Genomic DNA, 18695 nt, shown 5'->3' with positions numbered 1-18695 from the left:
TAAAACCCACTCTCATGGATAAAATGTAAAACTAAAGGTGATGTGGAGGCATTGTCGCCCAACACTGAAGGCAGGATGCTGGGAAAGATAAGAGTCTGCCGCAGAGTGGCTAAAAGTGAGCAGTCCAACATTTTCTGGGCATATTTTTTCACAGCCATAACAAATTGTTTAAAGTAAATCACTGTCCACTTCTGATCCTAAAATCTTCATTGCAATGTGCTATATGCTGATTTCTGGTATCATATTTTCAAATCAGCACCTTGTAACGCAGTGAGCATACATGTGCAGGCAGCACTGCCTGATGGCAAAGTTGAACAGGTTTGGCTCCACATGTGCACTCAAAAGCTTCCCCACTTGTGGTAGCTGCACTGTATGGTGAAAACATGAATGGAGAAAGCATGCAGGAAAGGTGGAGGGGGTGCCTCCTACAGTTACCCCTCCGACTGCCACTTTCACTGCTCATATATTGTAGTCCTGTCAAGGTTAAATTTGCATGTTAATTTATTGTTATGAAAACCAGTTATAGAACCTTCTTTGAACTGGGGGATCTTGTTTGCTGCACAAACAATAACATAGAATCTTTGTAAACTTACCACCTCCGATGAACTTTTTTTCAGTCTGCCTTTATCAATCTTCATCTTGGCTTTTTTTATTTTTACAGTTGCAGATATTTAAAATCTGAAAATAAAGGAAGAGAAAAGTTTAAAGCAAATCATGTAACACATTGCACAGTTCGAACAAAACTTTAACTTCTTATTTTAAAAGAAAACCTTTGTAACTAAGCATTTTGCATGGTTTGTATTTTGATAAAAACTAATATTTTTTACAGTTGTTGGTTTTGTGTGTGTGTGTGTGTGTGTGTGTGTGTGTGTGTGTGTGTGTGTGTGTGTGTGAGAGAGAGAGAGAGAGAGAGAGAGAGAGAGAGAGAGAGAGAGAGAAAGTGGAGCAAGAGGGTGAGAGAGATGTGCACATCCTCACACACCATTAAAAGCACTCCGCAGGACAACTTAATATGCACTTAAAGCAATATACATGCAGACCCAAAATAACAGCAGAGAATTCAAATAGGGCTTGCCAATAGCAACTGAAGTTCAGGCACTCTTGCAGAGTTTTCACTAGAGCTGAATATATATGTGAATATGTCCACACTGATAGCAATGTTGCTGTAAATAGAAATACCGGAGAAGACCAACAGCACCCCCCCTCCCCAAAAAAATAAAAAATACATCACTTATAAGAAATGTATGGATGATTCCATTGAAAGGGCATAGGTGATATCTTTCAGCAATTTTGGATGATGTGTGTTCCACATCACATCACTGACAAGGAACCACAGAGGAGATAAGCCACGAACCACAAGAAGAAATGAATTACTTCATGTCAGTGTAATGGAAACAGTACCAGTATTTCTTTGTGGTACAGGGAAGACTTACGGAGTGATTAATTATAATAACTACATTGTTAATTTCTCTATGTTGCAGATCACAATTAGAAAAACTTTTTAAATAATGTAAGTGTTACATTCTATGCTTAATATATATTTATACAATCCACAAACAAAATTTCAGCCTTTCATCATTTTAAAGTGAAACATAGTGGAAATTTCATGCTGATGACGTTTATAAATGTCTGATGTTTTTACATTCCAATATGCTGAAGCACAAAAACTTTGCTGTGTCAAACTAGAAAATAGTTTTAAGGCTGAAATTGTGTTTATATACATATAATTTTAACAATGAACAACAATAATGGAATTGTTTAAAAAGTACATAATTTGGCAATCTGATGGGCACATGAGAGTTATTGTCACTCTTAAACTGACTGGAAGTGGTGCAGGTCAGACTATTTACCAAGGTTTGAGTTTAGACCATTATTTCTAGTCACAGGCCAACTAAAGAGTGGTACTTACAAAAACAAGTTAGATAATACAATGTGTCCCACACAGTGGCATCAGCTAGGAATAAGATCTTTCCTGTATCAAGAATATACTGATGCTACTGCTCATAAAACGTGAACTATTTCAATGTGGTTCAAAGAAACCTGGTGGATTTGCTGGACTGGCGTGCTTAGAGCCATAACTTGAATTCCATGTAATCATCTTACAATAAACTACTGAGTCAACTGAGTGTCTGTTCAGTTTGTCAAAAACTTAACTACACACCATGCTTCTGAAAGAGTATAAAGCCTATCTTACAGTGTAGCAGAACTAGATGGTGTGTCTTCTCTGAAGACTGGTGACTACAAAATGAAAAGATTCCACACCCATTCCACTGCACAGCTGGTATTTACAGATTTAATAGCAGTAAGTGTCTGGATGCTACACAATGTATTAAGTTAATCTTCATCTTCAATCATTTAGTCCCTTATTAATTTGTTACCATCTTCTCAGCTGTGAGATGGTTATATATTTAATACTACTAGCATATCAACCCAAATTTGTTCTAATATAGCCTGGCAAAAATGCCGGGTCTAGGAAAGCTTTGAAAGGTAGGAAGGAAGGAGGTAGATTTTAATTTATTAACCAGTCTGTGTTGTCACAAATAAAATGGGGAAGATGGGGGAGGGGTTGGGGAAAATTAGGGCTAATGCCCTGTCAGTGACTACATGATTAGAGACTGAGCCCAAGATCAGATATAGTATGGATAGAGCATCAAATTAGCTGCAGTCCTAAGATCAATCATTCCAGCATCTACTGTAAGTGATTTAGGCAAACCACATCAAATCTATACCTGTATGACTGGACAGCAATGTGACCTCTGCTTCTCTAACCCCTATGCTGGATTCTGTGAGCCTTTGTTCACTAAGGTCAATCAAGATGGAGTATAAGCTAATACTGGACAAAGATGGGAAAGGAAACGGGCTGTGACATTTTACAGAACCATTCTGGCATTCATCTCAAGTAGCTATTGAAACTACAAAAATCTGAATCAGGATAGGTGGATGAGGTAATGACCCTCACTACACCCAAATTATAGTTCAGTGTCCTAATCACTGAGGCCACACCTCTCTGTGACAAGAGCAGATTGTAATGGCCCCAAGGCTCAGCATGAGCATTTTGGAAATTGCACGACTTGTCGGGTGTTAGAGGAGTGCTATGGTGAATGTCTTCAACACATGGCAAAACCAAGATGAAAACATTTTCAGACGTCATGGGGTTGGGTAGCGATCCCAAATTACACATGTCCACTGTCGCAGGCTGGGCAGACGGTGACACAGGACAGGTGGCCAACTGTTTGTTTGTTTGTTCTGTTTTAGGGCACAAAAAACAGCTGAGGTCATATGCGCCCAAGTCTAAGCTATAGAACATGAACACAGAGACAAGGTAAACGACTATAAGTCAGTACCAATGGAAAGAATAGGAGACATCAAAAACAAAGCACGGGGAAAAGACTAAAAAACACCATACAAAAGTGGAGATCCAAAACTAGAAATTAAATGGTCCTCACCATATTGCTTCAGTGGATAAAAAGTAAAACCCAGGCAACAGCCCACACATCATTTGCTAAAACAGCTGATAAATCAGATGACAAACCCAATATGAAATGTAAGTTGGTAAAAAAATGGCATTCCAGCAGGAAGTGGCGGACAGTTAAAATTTGCGCACAATGCGTAAAAAGTGGTGGGGCAGCACCACTGAGCAAATGATGATGGCTAAAAAAGGCAGTGCCCAATATGCAGCCGAGTTAAAATAATCTCCTCTCTGTGGGAGGGCTGAGAGGAGGTCGTCCAAGGTGCCGGGAGAGGTTTAATACGCCAAAGCTTATTCCCGTGAAGGGAGGACCATTGGTGATGCCAAAGGGACACACCACCTCCTGACAGACAGCAATGCAGAGATTATCAGATAGAATAGACGTACTCGCAGCTGAGGTAAGAGGACTGCAGCCTTGGCAGCAGTGTCAGCAGCCTTATTTCCTGGCAGACCGACATGACCAGGGACCCACAGAAACATGACATTAGCTCCACCAAAAGTGAGCAAATGACAGTTTCCCTCAACCCACTGCACTAAGGCATGAGCAGAGTACAGCGAACAGAGACTTTGGAGGGTGCTGAGTGAGTCTGAGCAGAGGACACAATTGCAAAGGCTCTGTCGCCGTATGTACTCTGCGGCCTGGTACAAGGCGAAAAGCTCAACTGTAAATACTGAGGAGTGGGCTGGAAGCCAGTATCAAAAGACACGGGTGCCAATGACGAATGCACACCCAACCCCATGGTCAGTCCGAGAGCCATCAGTGTATACAAAGGTACTATCGCTAAATTCCATGCAAAGGTCGTGAAACTGAAAGTGATAGACCGAGGCTGGAGTTGTGTCCTTAGGAAGTGAATGAAGGCCAAGATTAACATGGGCCACTTCATGAAGCCAAAGTGGTGAAGGGTTCACACCCACCGCGAAAGTTGCAAGCAGCATGAAGTTGCCTTAGCAAGTGGCGAATGTGGACTGCATAAGGTAACAGAGAAGAGGGATTAGCCCCATACTGATGATTGAAGGAATCAACAAAGGAGGAGGCGCTGGAGGGGTGGCCATGCGTGGCAGACAAACGGCATGCATACCTGCTGAGGAGAAAGTCAAGCAGTAGGACAATGGTAGTTCAGCAGCTTCAGCATACAAATTCTCAACCGGGTTGGTGTAGAAGTTGCCCACAGCCAAATAGATGCCATGATGATGGACAACTTAAAAGGGATGGGCGTGCAGATGCATAAACGAAGCACCCATAGTCGAGTTTCAAACAGACTAGGAACCAGTACTAACGGAGGAGGGTGGTTCTATTGGCACCCCAAGAAGTACCATTGAGGACACGTAGGACGTTGAGGGACTGTGTACAGTGGGCTGCCAGGTAAGAGAGATGGGAGGACCAAGAGAGTTTCCTATTAAGCATGAGCCCCAGGAATTTCATAGTGTCAACGAATGGAAGGGAAACAAGCCCAAGATGTAGAGATGGTGGGAGAAACCATTTGCACCACCAGAAATTCATACAGACGGTTTTGTCAGTAGAAAAGTGAAAGCCATTGGCGATGCTCCAGGAGTGAAGACGATCAAGACAGTGCTGGAGACACCCCTAAGTAAGACAGGTCCATGGAGAACTGCAATAGATGGCAAAATCATCCACAAAAACGGAGCTGTAGATGCCTGGTGCGAGAGAGGCCATGATAGGGTTAATGGCAATAGCAAAGAGGATGACACTCAGGACGGAACCCTGAGGCAACCGTCAAGCAACCTGGTGTAAATTACACCACAGGAATAATTCAAAGTTCTACGTGCCTCGACATGAACAGGGTAGCCGTGGAGAAGTGAGGCAGCAAGTAGTAGTCGTGCTTGAGCATCAGAAGCTGCCTCCAAAAGCAAGATGCCATTCTGTGAATGAGAGCAGGATTTTACAGGGCCAGCAATTGCATCAACACCTTTCTGAATAATAAATGGATTGACCGTTGCGAAGGACTCACCATCTTCAGTATGTGATACCACAAGGAAGCGTGGTGCAGTGGGAAGAGTCTTCGAATCAGTAGCTTCATTACATTTATTTCGTTGACGTCGATGCATAGGATGAGTGAATCATCGAGTGGAAATCCCCATGATTGCCAGCGCCTCTGATGGCACACTCCTTCCAATTGGGGGCCCCCTACACAAGGGAGCACACCTTAGGTGGTTGTTCACACCTCAGGTCACACCTCCCCAAAACCTGACAGAGGGACCAATGGGCAATCTGGGAAGGTTACAGCCCAGGAAATCGCCCCTCCCTGGGCCTGGCCTGTACCAGGGGGTATGGACGAACCTTACCTGTCGACCCGGGGCTCGGAATTACACGTTACACAGTCACGTTTTACACACCAGATGCATGGACTGGCCTTCAGGAGCGCACAGGGAGGAAGAAGAAAAAGGAGTATCCTTAAATGCCGAAGCAGAGGAACGAGAGAAGGGAAATAAAAAAAGGAAAAAGCAGCCAAAAAGGAAGTTGGTCAGCAACAGAATGGAGAACATTCCCAATAATACCCCAGACATGTTCCCCAATTGAGGGGAAAAGAAATAGCAAGAGGATAGACATGCAGCACACCAGGGAAGAAGTGCAGCAAAGGTTGAGGCCCCGTGGTAGCCAAGCACAAACCCGGTACAGAGTGATGAGCCTGCTGGGTGGCCAACTGTGACAGAACTAACATCAGACTTTAATGCTGAGCAGAGTAGAAGTGTGTGTGAACACACAGTGTTCGGAACTCTCCTGATGATGGGTCTCGACAGGTGATGACCCATGCACGTGCCAACGTTAACACCATGGCATCGTTAACTATGATTGAAATGGGCATGTTACCGTCAACACTGTACATTGGCACAGTGGCAAAGCATTGCACGGTCTGACGAATTGAGACACTTTCTTCACCACACCGGTGGGAGGGTGTGAATCATTTGTCTTTCAGGGGAACAGCTCCTCAACATCTGTACTGCGGGACAAAGACCAGCTGGTGGCAGCTCCATTGTGCTTTGTAAAACATTCACATGGGCATCCATGGGTCCAGTGGAGCTTGTGCAAGGCATCATAATGGCCAAAGAGTATTGTACACTGATTGCAGACCATATACACCCCTTCATGATGATCATGTTTCCCCGCAGCACTGACATTTTTCAACAAGGTACTGCATCATGTCACAAGGAGTGTGATGGAGTGCTTTAGGGAACTCAGTAGTGAGTTTCAATTAATGTAAATAAACAATAGCTGAAGCAATTTGTAGATCAGGAGTAGTACATTTTACATGATGGACGAACTGCAAAAAGTATTTGTGCAAGACTGACACTTCTTTTGTTGGATGTTGACCAGAAGCAAATACAAATAATTTCTGAGCATTGTTTGGACAGTTTCGAAATTATGAAAATGAAGTCATGTGCAGGTTTTGTTACGTACGAAGGAATACCACAATCGAGAAGAAGGTAAGAATCTGTGGCCCTGGACCAGTACATCGAAGTAGATTACATAATCTACAAAGGTTGGCATCCTTACTTTTAAGATGCACGTCTTGCAGAATATTTAAAATCAGTCTAACAGTAACTGAAGAATGTCTTTTTGACAAACTGGAAACATATGTATGAATACATTTTCAATCAATATTTCAATACATAATATCAATACTAGGAATAAGAACTATCTACATGAAGACCTAAAATCACTTATCTTGCTTCAATAAGGGGTCCAGTATTCAATAAATTGCCAGCAACCATTAGAAACTTTATTTCAGATGAAGCACAGTTTAAACAGAGTTTGAAGGACTTTCTGGTAGGCAACTTCTCTCCTTTATAGATGAATATCGTAACAGGGATTGTTAGACCAGCTTAAGTAAAAATGTCAGCTAGATTTCAGTTTTGATAGTACTTGGTCACAACAGTCAAGATTAAGTGTTTTGTGTACAACAAATTTAATAAAAGTGCATAGCTTTGATGGATAAAATGTAAAACACGGTCAACAGCCCGTGCATCATTGGCTAATACGGCCAATAACTCCAACAGCAAACCCAAGCGGGAACGTAAGGGAGGACCAATGGCAATGCCAAAGGAACACCACCTCCTGACACACAGTGACACAGAGATCATTGGATGAAATATAGGAACTAGTGGGCTGAGGTACGAGGACTGCAGTCTTGGCAGCAGCATCAGCAGCCTCGTTTCCTGGCAGACTGACATGACCAGGAACCCACATAAACTTCACAGTGGCTCCACCAAGAGTGAGCAAGCGACAGTTTCCCTGGACCCATTGCCCTATGGGTGGCGGGGTACAGCGCACATAGGTTTTGAAGGACGGTGAGAGTGAGCAGAGGACACAACAAGAAAGTAAGTGTTGCTGGATGTACTCCGTGGCATGATACAGGGTGAAGAGCTGAACTGTAAATACTGAGCAATGTGCCGGAAGCCAATATCTGAAGGCCAATGACGAAGGCACATGTGACAACACAGCAGTACAGGAGCAATCAGTGTACACAAAGATACTATCGCAAAATTCCATGCGAAGGTCGTGAAACTGAAGGCAATATAGCGAGGCTGGAGTAGTCTCCTTAGGAAGTGAATGAAGGCCAAGGTTAACACAGGCCACTGCACAAAGCCAAGGTGGTGAAGGATTCACACCCACTGGGAAAGTTCAGGTAGTGTGAAGTTAAGCTGCCAAAGCAAGCATCAAAAGCATACTCCAGGAGGTAACAGAAGAGGGACACGACCAAAGGAATCCTTGAAGGAGGCGGTATATGATAGGTGGCCACGCATGGCAAAGGGCATGCATACCTGCTGAGGAGAAAGCCACGGTGATAGGACAGTGGTAGTGCTGCAGCTTCAGCGTACAGACACTCAACTGGGCTAGTGTAAAAGGCGCCAGAGGCCAAACGGATGCCACGATGGTGGATAGTGTTGAGATGGCATAAGGGGGATGGACAGGTAGAAAGTCTAATGTTTCATTCTGACAGTGTATTACTTCTGCAAAATATTAACAGTTCCAGTTACCTGTAATGTATTCACATATCCTGACAATCTCCTGACAGTTGATCTGGGAAGTGATTTTTTTTCAAATGTTCTATGTTTTTGAGTTATACTTTCCAACATGTCTCATGCTTTCGAGAATCATCTCATTTTTGGGTTTATGGAGCAAAAACTGAATGGAATCTAAAGAAGTAGTTCTGATTGTAAATGAAAGAAAATCATGGCAGTGTCCATGCCCATGACAGTGCTTCAGCAATGGGAGAGGTGGGGGGGGGGGGGGGGGCTAAGTACCTATAGTGGGATATATCCACCCTATGAAACATGCTTCTATTCTTGTGACATAAAAAAGTGTGTATTTTGCAGACCTTACAGAATCACATTACAGAATAACACAAGTGACCTTAAAGTGGGACTGTAAGAAAGAAAGTAAGTGCATTTATGACCTAAAAACATTCTCGTCTTTTCAGAAATTTTCACCTCTTAGAATTACTATTTATTGCTTAAAATAATGGTAGGTCAGTCATGGCTCCATAGAAGTATCTTTCTGGCTGAAGCTCTTTGTTTTAATATATCATGTTACTGGCTGCATTTTTTTGAAATCTGACGGCATGGCCGATCATTCTCTCCTTTCATATTATGGAAGAATACTGATGTGCAACTTTTTTTTTAAGTAATTTAATTAGACACTTTTTTTACAGGACTAAAATTTGTTGTCATAAGCTCCCACATCTTCAGAATGTTGTGCCAACAGTATTGGCGACATTTCAGGCTCGCTCACTTTCTCTCTTTCAATTGTCCAGAAACTAGGCAAGTGCAAAATCCATATGGATAAGGTGAAGACAGGCCAACTGAGAGGCCAAGCACTACACTAAAGTTGTGCAACTGCTGATAGTGGGTAGCAAAGCTCCTCTGAGCTTCCCATCGTCCTCACAGCAGAGCTTTGGTGAAGATGTGGAGGCTTCACAGCGTAGAAGACAGCTGTGAGTGAGCTATGAGACACTAATGCACTGAACTACTTGTGGGGCACTCCAACAAATTTCAGCCACATAACTGTGGTCTTCTTTATAATCCTGAGTTTGTGGGGGAAGTGAGGAGTGTGAGGATGGTGGAAGATTTGCCACTACATGTTCCACACTTCTCAGATGAGACACCTTAATTGTGGTTGTTGCTCATTGTTGAGAATTCTGTGGTTTGGTAGTTCCCTGGTGGGAAGTATCTATACCTTTCAGGCATTGAGTTATGTCATGGAATCATGGAATGCTTTATTTGATATACCAGGTGATCAAAAAGTCAGTATAAATTTGAAAACTGAATAAATCACAGAATAATGTTGATAGAGAGGTACAAATTGACACACATGCTTGGAATGACATGGGGTTTTATTAGAACCAAAAAAATACAAAAGTTCAAAAAATATCCGACAGATGGCACTTCATCTGATCAAAATAGCAATAATTAGCATAACAAAGTAAAACAAAGCAAAGATGATGTTCTTTACAGGAAATGCTCAATGTGTCCACCATCATTCCTCAACAATAGCTGTAGTCGAGGAATAATGTTGTGAACAGCACTGTAAAGCATGTCCGGGTTATGGTGAGGTATTAAAGTTGGATGTTGTCTTTCAGCATCCCTAGAGATGTCAGTCGATCACGATACACTTGTGACTTCAGGTAACCCCAAAGCCAATAATCGCACGGACTTGTTTATCAGCCAGGCTGGGGATGATGAGATTCTGTAACATATCGGCGTACCTCTCTGCCGTCACGGTAGCAGTTAAAAAACCAGAATCACCCATTTCCTTGAAGAAAAAGGCCCGATAATGGTAGATGCAGTAAATCCAACCCATACCGTGACTTTCTCCTCGTGCAATGAGTTTCCACAACAGTTCTATGATTTTCGGTAGCCCAAATTTTGCAATTTTAGGCATTGACAGACCCTCTGAGCATGAAATGAGCTTCGTCAGTCCACAACACGTTACTCAACAAATTGTCATCTTCCGCCATCTTTTGAAACACCCACACTACAAATGCCCTCTGCTTCACTAAATCGCCAGGTAACAGTTCATAATGCCGATGGATTTTGTACGGATAGCATCGGAGGGTACGCCTAAGTGCCAACCAAACAGTCATGTATGGAATGCCGGTGCAATGTGCAACTGCACGAGCGCCGACTTCCCCATGCATGGACGAACCTGCTATAGTCTCCATTTCTTCTTGAACTGTCTCAGTAGCATTACGCCTTGTGCTCGGTCAGCCACTACGGGGTCTATCGTCTAAACAACCCATGGCTTCGAACCTCGAAATCATTCTTGCCACAGCTGCATTTGTCACTGGACCTTTACCTGTGGTAGCGCTGAACTAGCACATTCCCCATTCTGACAATACAGCTTCACTAAAAGTGCCTTTTCTGGTAACGTCAACATGCTGCGACTGCTGGCACATCTGATTCTCTCTCTCATTACGGCTCCTTTTAAACACGATTGTCATGCGCAGTCACTGACTTTTGCTGTCCAGCACCATCTGTCGGACATTTTGTGAACTTTGTTTTTTTTTTGTTCTAATAAAACCCTATGTCATTCCAAGCATGTGTGTCAATTTTTACCTCTCTATTTACATTATTCCATGGTTTATTAAGTTTTCAAATTTATACTGACTCTTTGATCACATACAGAAATTATCTTAGTGCTTGCACTGTGAAGCACATATGGTAGGTTCTGGATACAAAATATCAGGTTATTTCGTAGCTAAACCTCATCTAGCACTTCAAGATTAAGTTGCACCATATAAAGAAGTTATTGTGTTCCTTTGTCTGCACGTGTTTCAGTACATCTACATCTATGCTCTCCAACCCACTGTGGAAGGTATACATCTCACAGTGCCAGTTATTAGAGTTTCTGCCTATTCCATTCACTTATGGATTTGGGGAAGAATGCTTGTTTAAATTCCTGTGTGTGTGAGATTGTTCTTGAAATTTTTTAAGTAGGCTTTCTCAGGGCAGTCTGCATATTTCTCCAAGAGTTTGCCAGTTCAGTTTCTTCAGCATCTCTGCAACGCTCTCCCACAGGTCGAGAAACCTGTGAGCATCCATGTTGTCCTCCTCTGTATACATTCAACATCCCTTGTTAGTCCTATACAGTACAGGACCTACACACTTGAGCAATAGTCCAGAATGGGTTGAATAATTGATTTGTAAGGGATCTCTTTGTAGGCTGATTGCATTTTCCCAGTATTCTACCAATAAACCCAAGTCTACCACTTGTTTTACCCACAACTGAGCCTATGTGATCATTTGATTTCATATCCCTAGAAAGTGTTGCATCGAGGTATTTGTAAGAATTCACCGATTCTAACTGACTCATTGATACTGAGGAACACAATTTTACATTTACAAATATTTAAAGCAAGCTCCCAATCTTGCATAAATTTGAAATCTTATCAAGATCTGACTGAATATTTATGCAGCTTCTTTCATATAGTATTTCACTATAGATAAATGCATCATCTGCAAAAAATCTGAGGTTACTATTAATGTTGTCCGCAAGGTCACTAATATACAACATGGACAGTGAGGGTCCCAGCACTAATGACTCTCCATTAAGATAACATGTGTCCTCCCTATCAAAAAAAATCCTCAACCCAGTCACAAATTTTACTCAATATCCCATATGATCATACTTTATAAATAAATACAACATCTACCTGACTGCTTTGATCCAAAGCTTTCAGTACATCATATGAGAAAAGTGCACGATGGATGTTTCCAGAATCCATGCAGGTTGCCATGGAGGAGGTCATTCTGTTTGAGATACCTCAGTATGTTTGAATTCACAATATGTTCTAAGACTTTACTAGAAATTGGTGTCAACGATATTTGACAGTAGTTTTATGGATCACTTATTATCCTCCTTGTAAATGGTGTAACCTGTGCATTTTTCCAACTCATGGGCACAGTTTTTAATTCGATCGGTCTACAATAGATTGTAATTATAAGAGGGGCTAACTCAGCCACAAATTCAGTACCGGTATAGAATCTGACCCATCAGTCTTTGGAACTTCGTTTAATTTTAACGATTTGAGCTCTTTCTCAAAACCACCCATTCCACTCACCTTTTTTTAGTGGTATGAGGATTAAATTAGGGCAGTTCTCCTGGGTTTTCCTTTGTAAAGCAACATTTGGAAACAGTTTAGTATTTCAGCTTTTGCTTTGCTACCCTCAATTTCAGTTCCTGTCTCATTTGCGAGTAACTGGACACTAACTTTGGTTCCACTAACAGTCTTTTACATAAAACCACAATTTCTTTGGTTTTGTGAAAGTTCTTTTGACAATATTTTGCTAAAGTAGACGTTGAAGGCATCAGTCATTGCTCTCGAGAGCAAAATGTGCTTCATACAACATCTCCATATCTAGCGCCCCATTTTACACCAATTATGCAGTTGTGTCTGTTTCTTTATAGGGACTGTATACTACACAGTTTCCCTTCCACTATGCGGTGTTCTACTGGGTACATATGTATCCACTGCATATCATGTAGTCTTTAAGCTTGAGCCATAGTTCACGTACATGCTCCTGTTCTGCAATGAAAGTTTCAAGTTCCTCGCCGACATACAACACTTCTAGTTTACTGAACAGATGTATCTTTCTACTTGTTTTATTAGTCCTCTGTACTTTGCTGATCATTGTTACCACAATCATGTCATGGCCACTGATACCAGTTACAGACTACATAGTAACTACAGTGGAAGTTAGGCCACAACAGCTTTTAGTTCAGTGTTCCGCAAGACTTAAGCAATAAAGAATACCTGTGCCAAAGAGCATACACCTCTAGTTACCCCTTCAGCCTTAACACAGGTTTTAAAATGTTATGTTTATTTTTTAGTGAGGAAAGGCAATAAAAAAAATCACATCTCCCTTCATGCAATAATGGTAAGATAGTTATCTCTCAGCTGAGTAGTAAGTATACACTATACTCAAATTACAATGGTGCCTTAGGTGAGGCTGATTGTGCCTTAGTGGTCGGGGATCATTTGCACCTTTCCCTTTCCTTTCCATCTAGGCAGTGAGCCTTTTACAGTTTTATATGTGGATGATGTTCCATTCTGTGTATGTCCATTGAAGTAGTTTGACAAAATTTTCTTTCTATCTCTTTACTCCATTTTCCCTCCTTCCATGGGACAGGTGCAGTCAGAGAATGTATTCATTTGTTGTAAGTTGATGAGGCAGATGGGTAGCTGGTGGATTCTGAGCAACATCTCACTTTGGTGATTATGTTCTGAGCAAATTGGACATTCTCATGGTGTCCTATTCTGAAAGTGCACTTTTAGTAGCAAAGGCTGGTATTGGCTTTGGGGAGAGTGTCTGCACAGAAAAGTTTGGTCAAAAGATAGGTCTCTCATTGACTGATGGGAACTGACAAGAAAGTAGGTCACTAAAAAGACTAAATTTTTTAACTCTCCAGATATGTGTTACACTACTTTTTCAGTGTTGTATTGTGTGCACAAGCACGCGGGCCAGTCTGCGCACATTTGATTTGTGGTTCTAACTTTTCCATTAAAATGGAAGACCAATAAACTAAGTTCAACCAATTCTTTTTAGGTTCATGTAGTCATTTGTTGCTGAGAAGAACTTCACATACTTTATCTTTTACTTCTTTGCACATTGCAATTCATTTTATAACCAGGCAACTTCACACAGAGTGTAAATATTTTTAGTTACAATTTATCATTGTGACTAGTGAATCAAGAATCAGGCAAATTAGTTCCATTTTTTTACACAAATGTGCCTCTTCAGAGACATTTGGTACGTTAAATTCTTTCAGAAATCTGACAAATTACGCCAACTTCCAATTAAATTTCATATTTCTGCAATGTCTAACAGTGTCCAGTCATCTGAAACGGAGTTATCTACATCAAAATTCCAGATTGCTGCAGTTTATTTCTTATTTTTGGGCCGTGTGAAGTTTCACACACATACAATAGTGTTTGTGCCTTTTTTGCTGAACATTACAGTTTCTCTGTGGTAAGGGAAAATAGACTTTCTAGGCACAGTCTTCTATGTGAGATGCATGTGGGGTTACAGAATGCCTCCGTGAATTCTCAGATGAGAGCTCTGATGACAATGATAATGACCCTGATTTTGAGTATTTAGTGATTGTGATAATAATTTGGAGAAGGAAACAAAGTGGTGATGATGTGACAGGTGGTGGTGGTGATGGGGTAGCATACTTCTTTGGTAAGAACAGAAAGATGGTTTTGATGGAGAAGACTTTAGCCATTAACTAATTTAAGTACAAGGTAACTCAATATTGTGTTGCAGCTGCCTGGACTGCAACAGATTCTGAAAAGTCTCAGAGAAAACTTGCTGTTTTGGAGATATGAGCCTCAAATACAGAAACAATATTTTGAAAACGAAACATCAGCCTTTTGTTCCTGTTTGAAGTGGAAAACAAGCTATTGGTGTCAACATAGTGGTGTTTCCCACATTGGTTGGAAAATTGTACGAGGGTCTGCATGAAATGCATAAAGGCTGAAGACAAAATTTGATTCGGAGCCTCACAAGAATACATAAGGTAATTACTTTCTTCTTGATTTTTTTAAAATAAAAATTTAGCAAAATTTCTTCCTTGACAGAACTGTGAGGTGGCATAATTGCTTTAAGGCTGGAATGATGAGTAGTAAACTCAAAGCTGGTTCCAAATACAATCTGTTATAACTGAAATGTGTTTTTCTTTACAGTTATGTAGCGGATCTGTAATACTATCTTCCTGATGATAATCTGTGAGTGGAGAGATACTTATGTGCTGTTATTTTAGTAATACATACAATAAAAATAAACTGCAAGTTTTGCTGTGTTTTAGTTTTCAAAGTGTTTTAAATCCTGCATTGTTTAAAAAATTCGAATTATCGAAGTCTGTTTCCAAGAAGTGTAACTAACAACAGGAAGTCATGACAAAATATATTCACCAAAACATTGGTTTTATACATATAAAATGTCCGCCCCCAATAGCTGAACGGTAAGCGCGTTGGAATGCCACGCACGTGGGCCCGCGTTCGTTTCCAGGCTGGGGTGGGGTGGGAAATTTTCTCCCCTCAGGGACTGGGTGTTGTGCTGTCATCATTTCATCCCCATTGTCAACGCGCAAGTCGCCTAATGTGGCGTCGCACTCAATAAGACTTGCACCTGGCGGCAGAACTTCCCGCCTGTGAACGCCCGACCACTGACGCCATACGATGATTTCCATTTCCATACATATAAAATAAAAAGGTGGTCTGAGAGACCCCTCCATGGTAACTGTGTTCCTGCCAACATCGTAACTGAGGGATGTATCTGGAAGGTAGGAAATCAGTTTATTCCTTGGGAAGGGAGGATCTGCCTAGCTATGAAAATCTTTTCATTGTAGAATTATTTCAATTGCAGGCCGCGAAAAACAACATTACGCTTATGATCAAGTCCCTTGCTCATCCAGTATTGCAACAATATGTGAACAAACTCGCGCTTATGATCAAGTCCTTGCTCATCCAGTATTGCAACAATATGTGAACAAACTCGCCACTAGAGGCGTTTCCGGATGCACTACCGGGCTCAAACGAATCGATACCTCTATCGACAGTTGGCTGTTACCGGCTAGACTTTGAAGTACAGTAAACATGCAAGGTAAGTTATTTATTGTACTGGTATATGCAATTAAGTTTTGTAAATACGAGAAAAAGTGGACGTCTCTTGATTAGCATGTAGGTCAGTGCCGTTGGTTTAATAAAATGAAGCAAAATATTTTCTTCATTGCGCATAAATCTAATTCAAACTGACACACTATGTTTGTTAACATAAAGTACCTGATTAAAACCTGATCTGCAAATATTTAAATACATTATGTGGCTGTTTTCAAGAAAATTCAAAGTCTATGATGTACAGCTATCCAGATTAGCGCACATGTACACAATCTTTGGTAAAGTTTAATACGCCATTTTCTAACATTTAAAATTTCAAAGCCGTGTCAATGTGATTGTTCAGTTGTGTGATTAGATACTCAAGCTGCAAGAACTCTCATAAATACGAACGAAGTAGTGGGTAATGTAAATATAACGTGCTACTCTTTGGAAGTATTAGGACCGGCATTATTATTTAGTTACATCGCATGCTCACTGTTAAATTATTTGAGTCCATTGTTGTTTTGTGACATGATCAATTTAAACTGTGCCGCTGAGTAATTAACTACAGATACCATAAAGGAGGCAACTGCTGTATAGTCAGTGTAAGAAGGAGAAAAAGCAGTACTTTGCGGAAAATCGCTAAAATGGTGCAAGGTAAGTGTGGTTCAAATGTATGAGACTCCGCTTGGTTTGTTCAGTAAGAGTTTAAGGAACGTACGATGGATTAACTGAAGACACAAAGATAGCTGATTTATGTTTCTTATGGGGCAAGTTTAGTCATTGTTGCGTTTCCTATCAAATTAGTAATGAAAGAATTCACTTTCCGTCAATTGACTGTAAACTTAGTCCCTCTCAAAACGACATCACAAGCATCCGCAGTATCTTTTTGTGATCTTTATTTATATGAAATAATACTGTAAAATTATTTATGGATTCTTCCGTTACTTCTTGGTAGAACAATTCCATGATTTGAGATTGAATAACGGGTACACTGTTGTGTTGCCTTCTCATTTTGCGTTAACAGCCTGCTTTTAGTACGAATAAAAGTGTACTTGTTATTCATACTTAAATATTGTTAAGTATGGTTCAAATATTGATAGTGATGGATTCTGTCCGAAATGACTGCACAGATCGCAAATCATGTTTACATTCCGTATGTTGCAGACAGAACGAACGTATTATCGTTTGTGACGGACAACCTGACAAAAGCAGTGATCGAAAGATGATTGTGTTTTTTCTTGAGAAAGTTATCTTTCAAGATGTGTGTAAAATATGACAGCCACACACTGTGATATGCAGAGAGTAACTAAGGTGTTGCTATGTAGCACCTCCAGCCTTTTGGCACACAGCTATTAAATTTCCACTGAATAAGTTCTGAGGGACAGCATGCAAGGTGTCCGACTGCAGTTCACTACTAGCAGCGGAGGCGGGCAATACCGGCCACTGGTAAGAGTGATAGGCGCCATTTGCAACTATGCGTTGAATTGACCACAAAAGCCACTAGAAAGTCACACAATTTGGTCCACCTTTTATACATCGCTACAACGGTCTGAGTTCTACTGCCGGGAGAAATTTCGTTCGATCGGTATTCTTCTGACTGATATACTTGCAAGAAAAATCTGTTCGAAATACTTTACATACGTGTGGGCGTACCGAAATGTCTACAAAACCCATTAGAGTCTAGCCCACCTTGTTGTCTTCTCATTTTTGTTGTGGTGTTGTAGCATTAGGTGTGTGTGTGTGTGTGTGTGTGTGTGTGTGTGTGTGTGTGTGTGCGCATTTAGCTCCTTGCTTCCAGTCTTTTGAGAGAATCTCGTGCGTTATTTGGCCGACTACATCCAATCAGGGTAGTTACAAAATGGATGAAGTCTATGGAGCGAACTGCACATGTCGCCAACAACAAACTGGAAGTTTCGTGACTAAAGTAAATTTTATTTATAGTATCCATTAAAGACGTCGAAACTGAGGCAGTGATCAAAATATCAGATGCTTTGTATCGACACTGACCATTCTCTTTATAATACTTTTTATAAAAACCTCTTAAAAATCTTTTATGACATTAGGAATCGACTGGTCGCAGTAAAATTATCTGCTTGTTAAATGCTGTTTACATTACACGTATTTATCCAGTTTTGCTCGTATTTTAATTTACGTGCAAACAGAAAGTTACTTTTCATAGGTAGGCAACTAAACCTCTATCAAGAAACTACGCTTTGCGGTTTTCGAAACATTCACGGGGTTATTTTGTTTCAAATATATATTCAGTAGCTCGAACTTCGGTATGAATGTTTTCAAGTAACCAAGCGTTAAGGGCAACCTCAACCAGTATAAAATGCATTTCGCATAAGATTATTTTGCCTCATAACTCTCACTATTTTTGCAAGCAGACTGCCACAACATTGCAGTGGCATTTGCAAGGTGGAACTGTGCGAGCTGTATAGCGCATTGTGGCCGCCTCGTGTACTCAAAAAAATATGTTAATGTATCTGCTGCTCACTCGAGTCTGAACTAGGACATGACAAAATACGCATTTTGTTGGATATTTGACGAATTAAGAATTTTAGTCACACCCACAATACACTTCGAAATTTATCGTTGCATGTTTT

General features: G+C 40.9%; 1 protein-coding gene across 1 annotated transcript in view; it reads right to left on the bottom strand.

Annotated features, from left to right (window-relative positions):
* Positions 1-18695, bottom strand: part of LOC126470028 (E3 ubiquitin-protein ligase HUWE1) — a 458288-nt gene that overhangs the window by 369736 nt on the left and 69857 nt on the right. The window contains exon 2 of the mRNA XM_050097515.1: positions 594-678. Within this exon, the coding sequence (XP_049953472.1) occupies positions 594-638 (45 nt within the window). The 5' untranslated portion in view covers positions 639-678. The remainder of the gene's footprint in view (positions 1-593; positions 679-18695) is intronic.

Source organism: Schistocerca serialis, chromosome 3, assembly GCF_023864345.2.
Source record: "Schistocerca serialis cubense isolate TAMUIC-IGC-003099 chromosome 3, iqSchSeri2.2, whole genome shotgun sequence".
Taxonomy (NCBI): domain Eukaryota; kingdom Metazoa; phylum Arthropoda; class Insecta; order Orthoptera; family Acrididae; genus Schistocerca; species Schistocerca serialis.
This window is presented reverse-complemented; position numbering and strand designations above follow the sequence as displayed.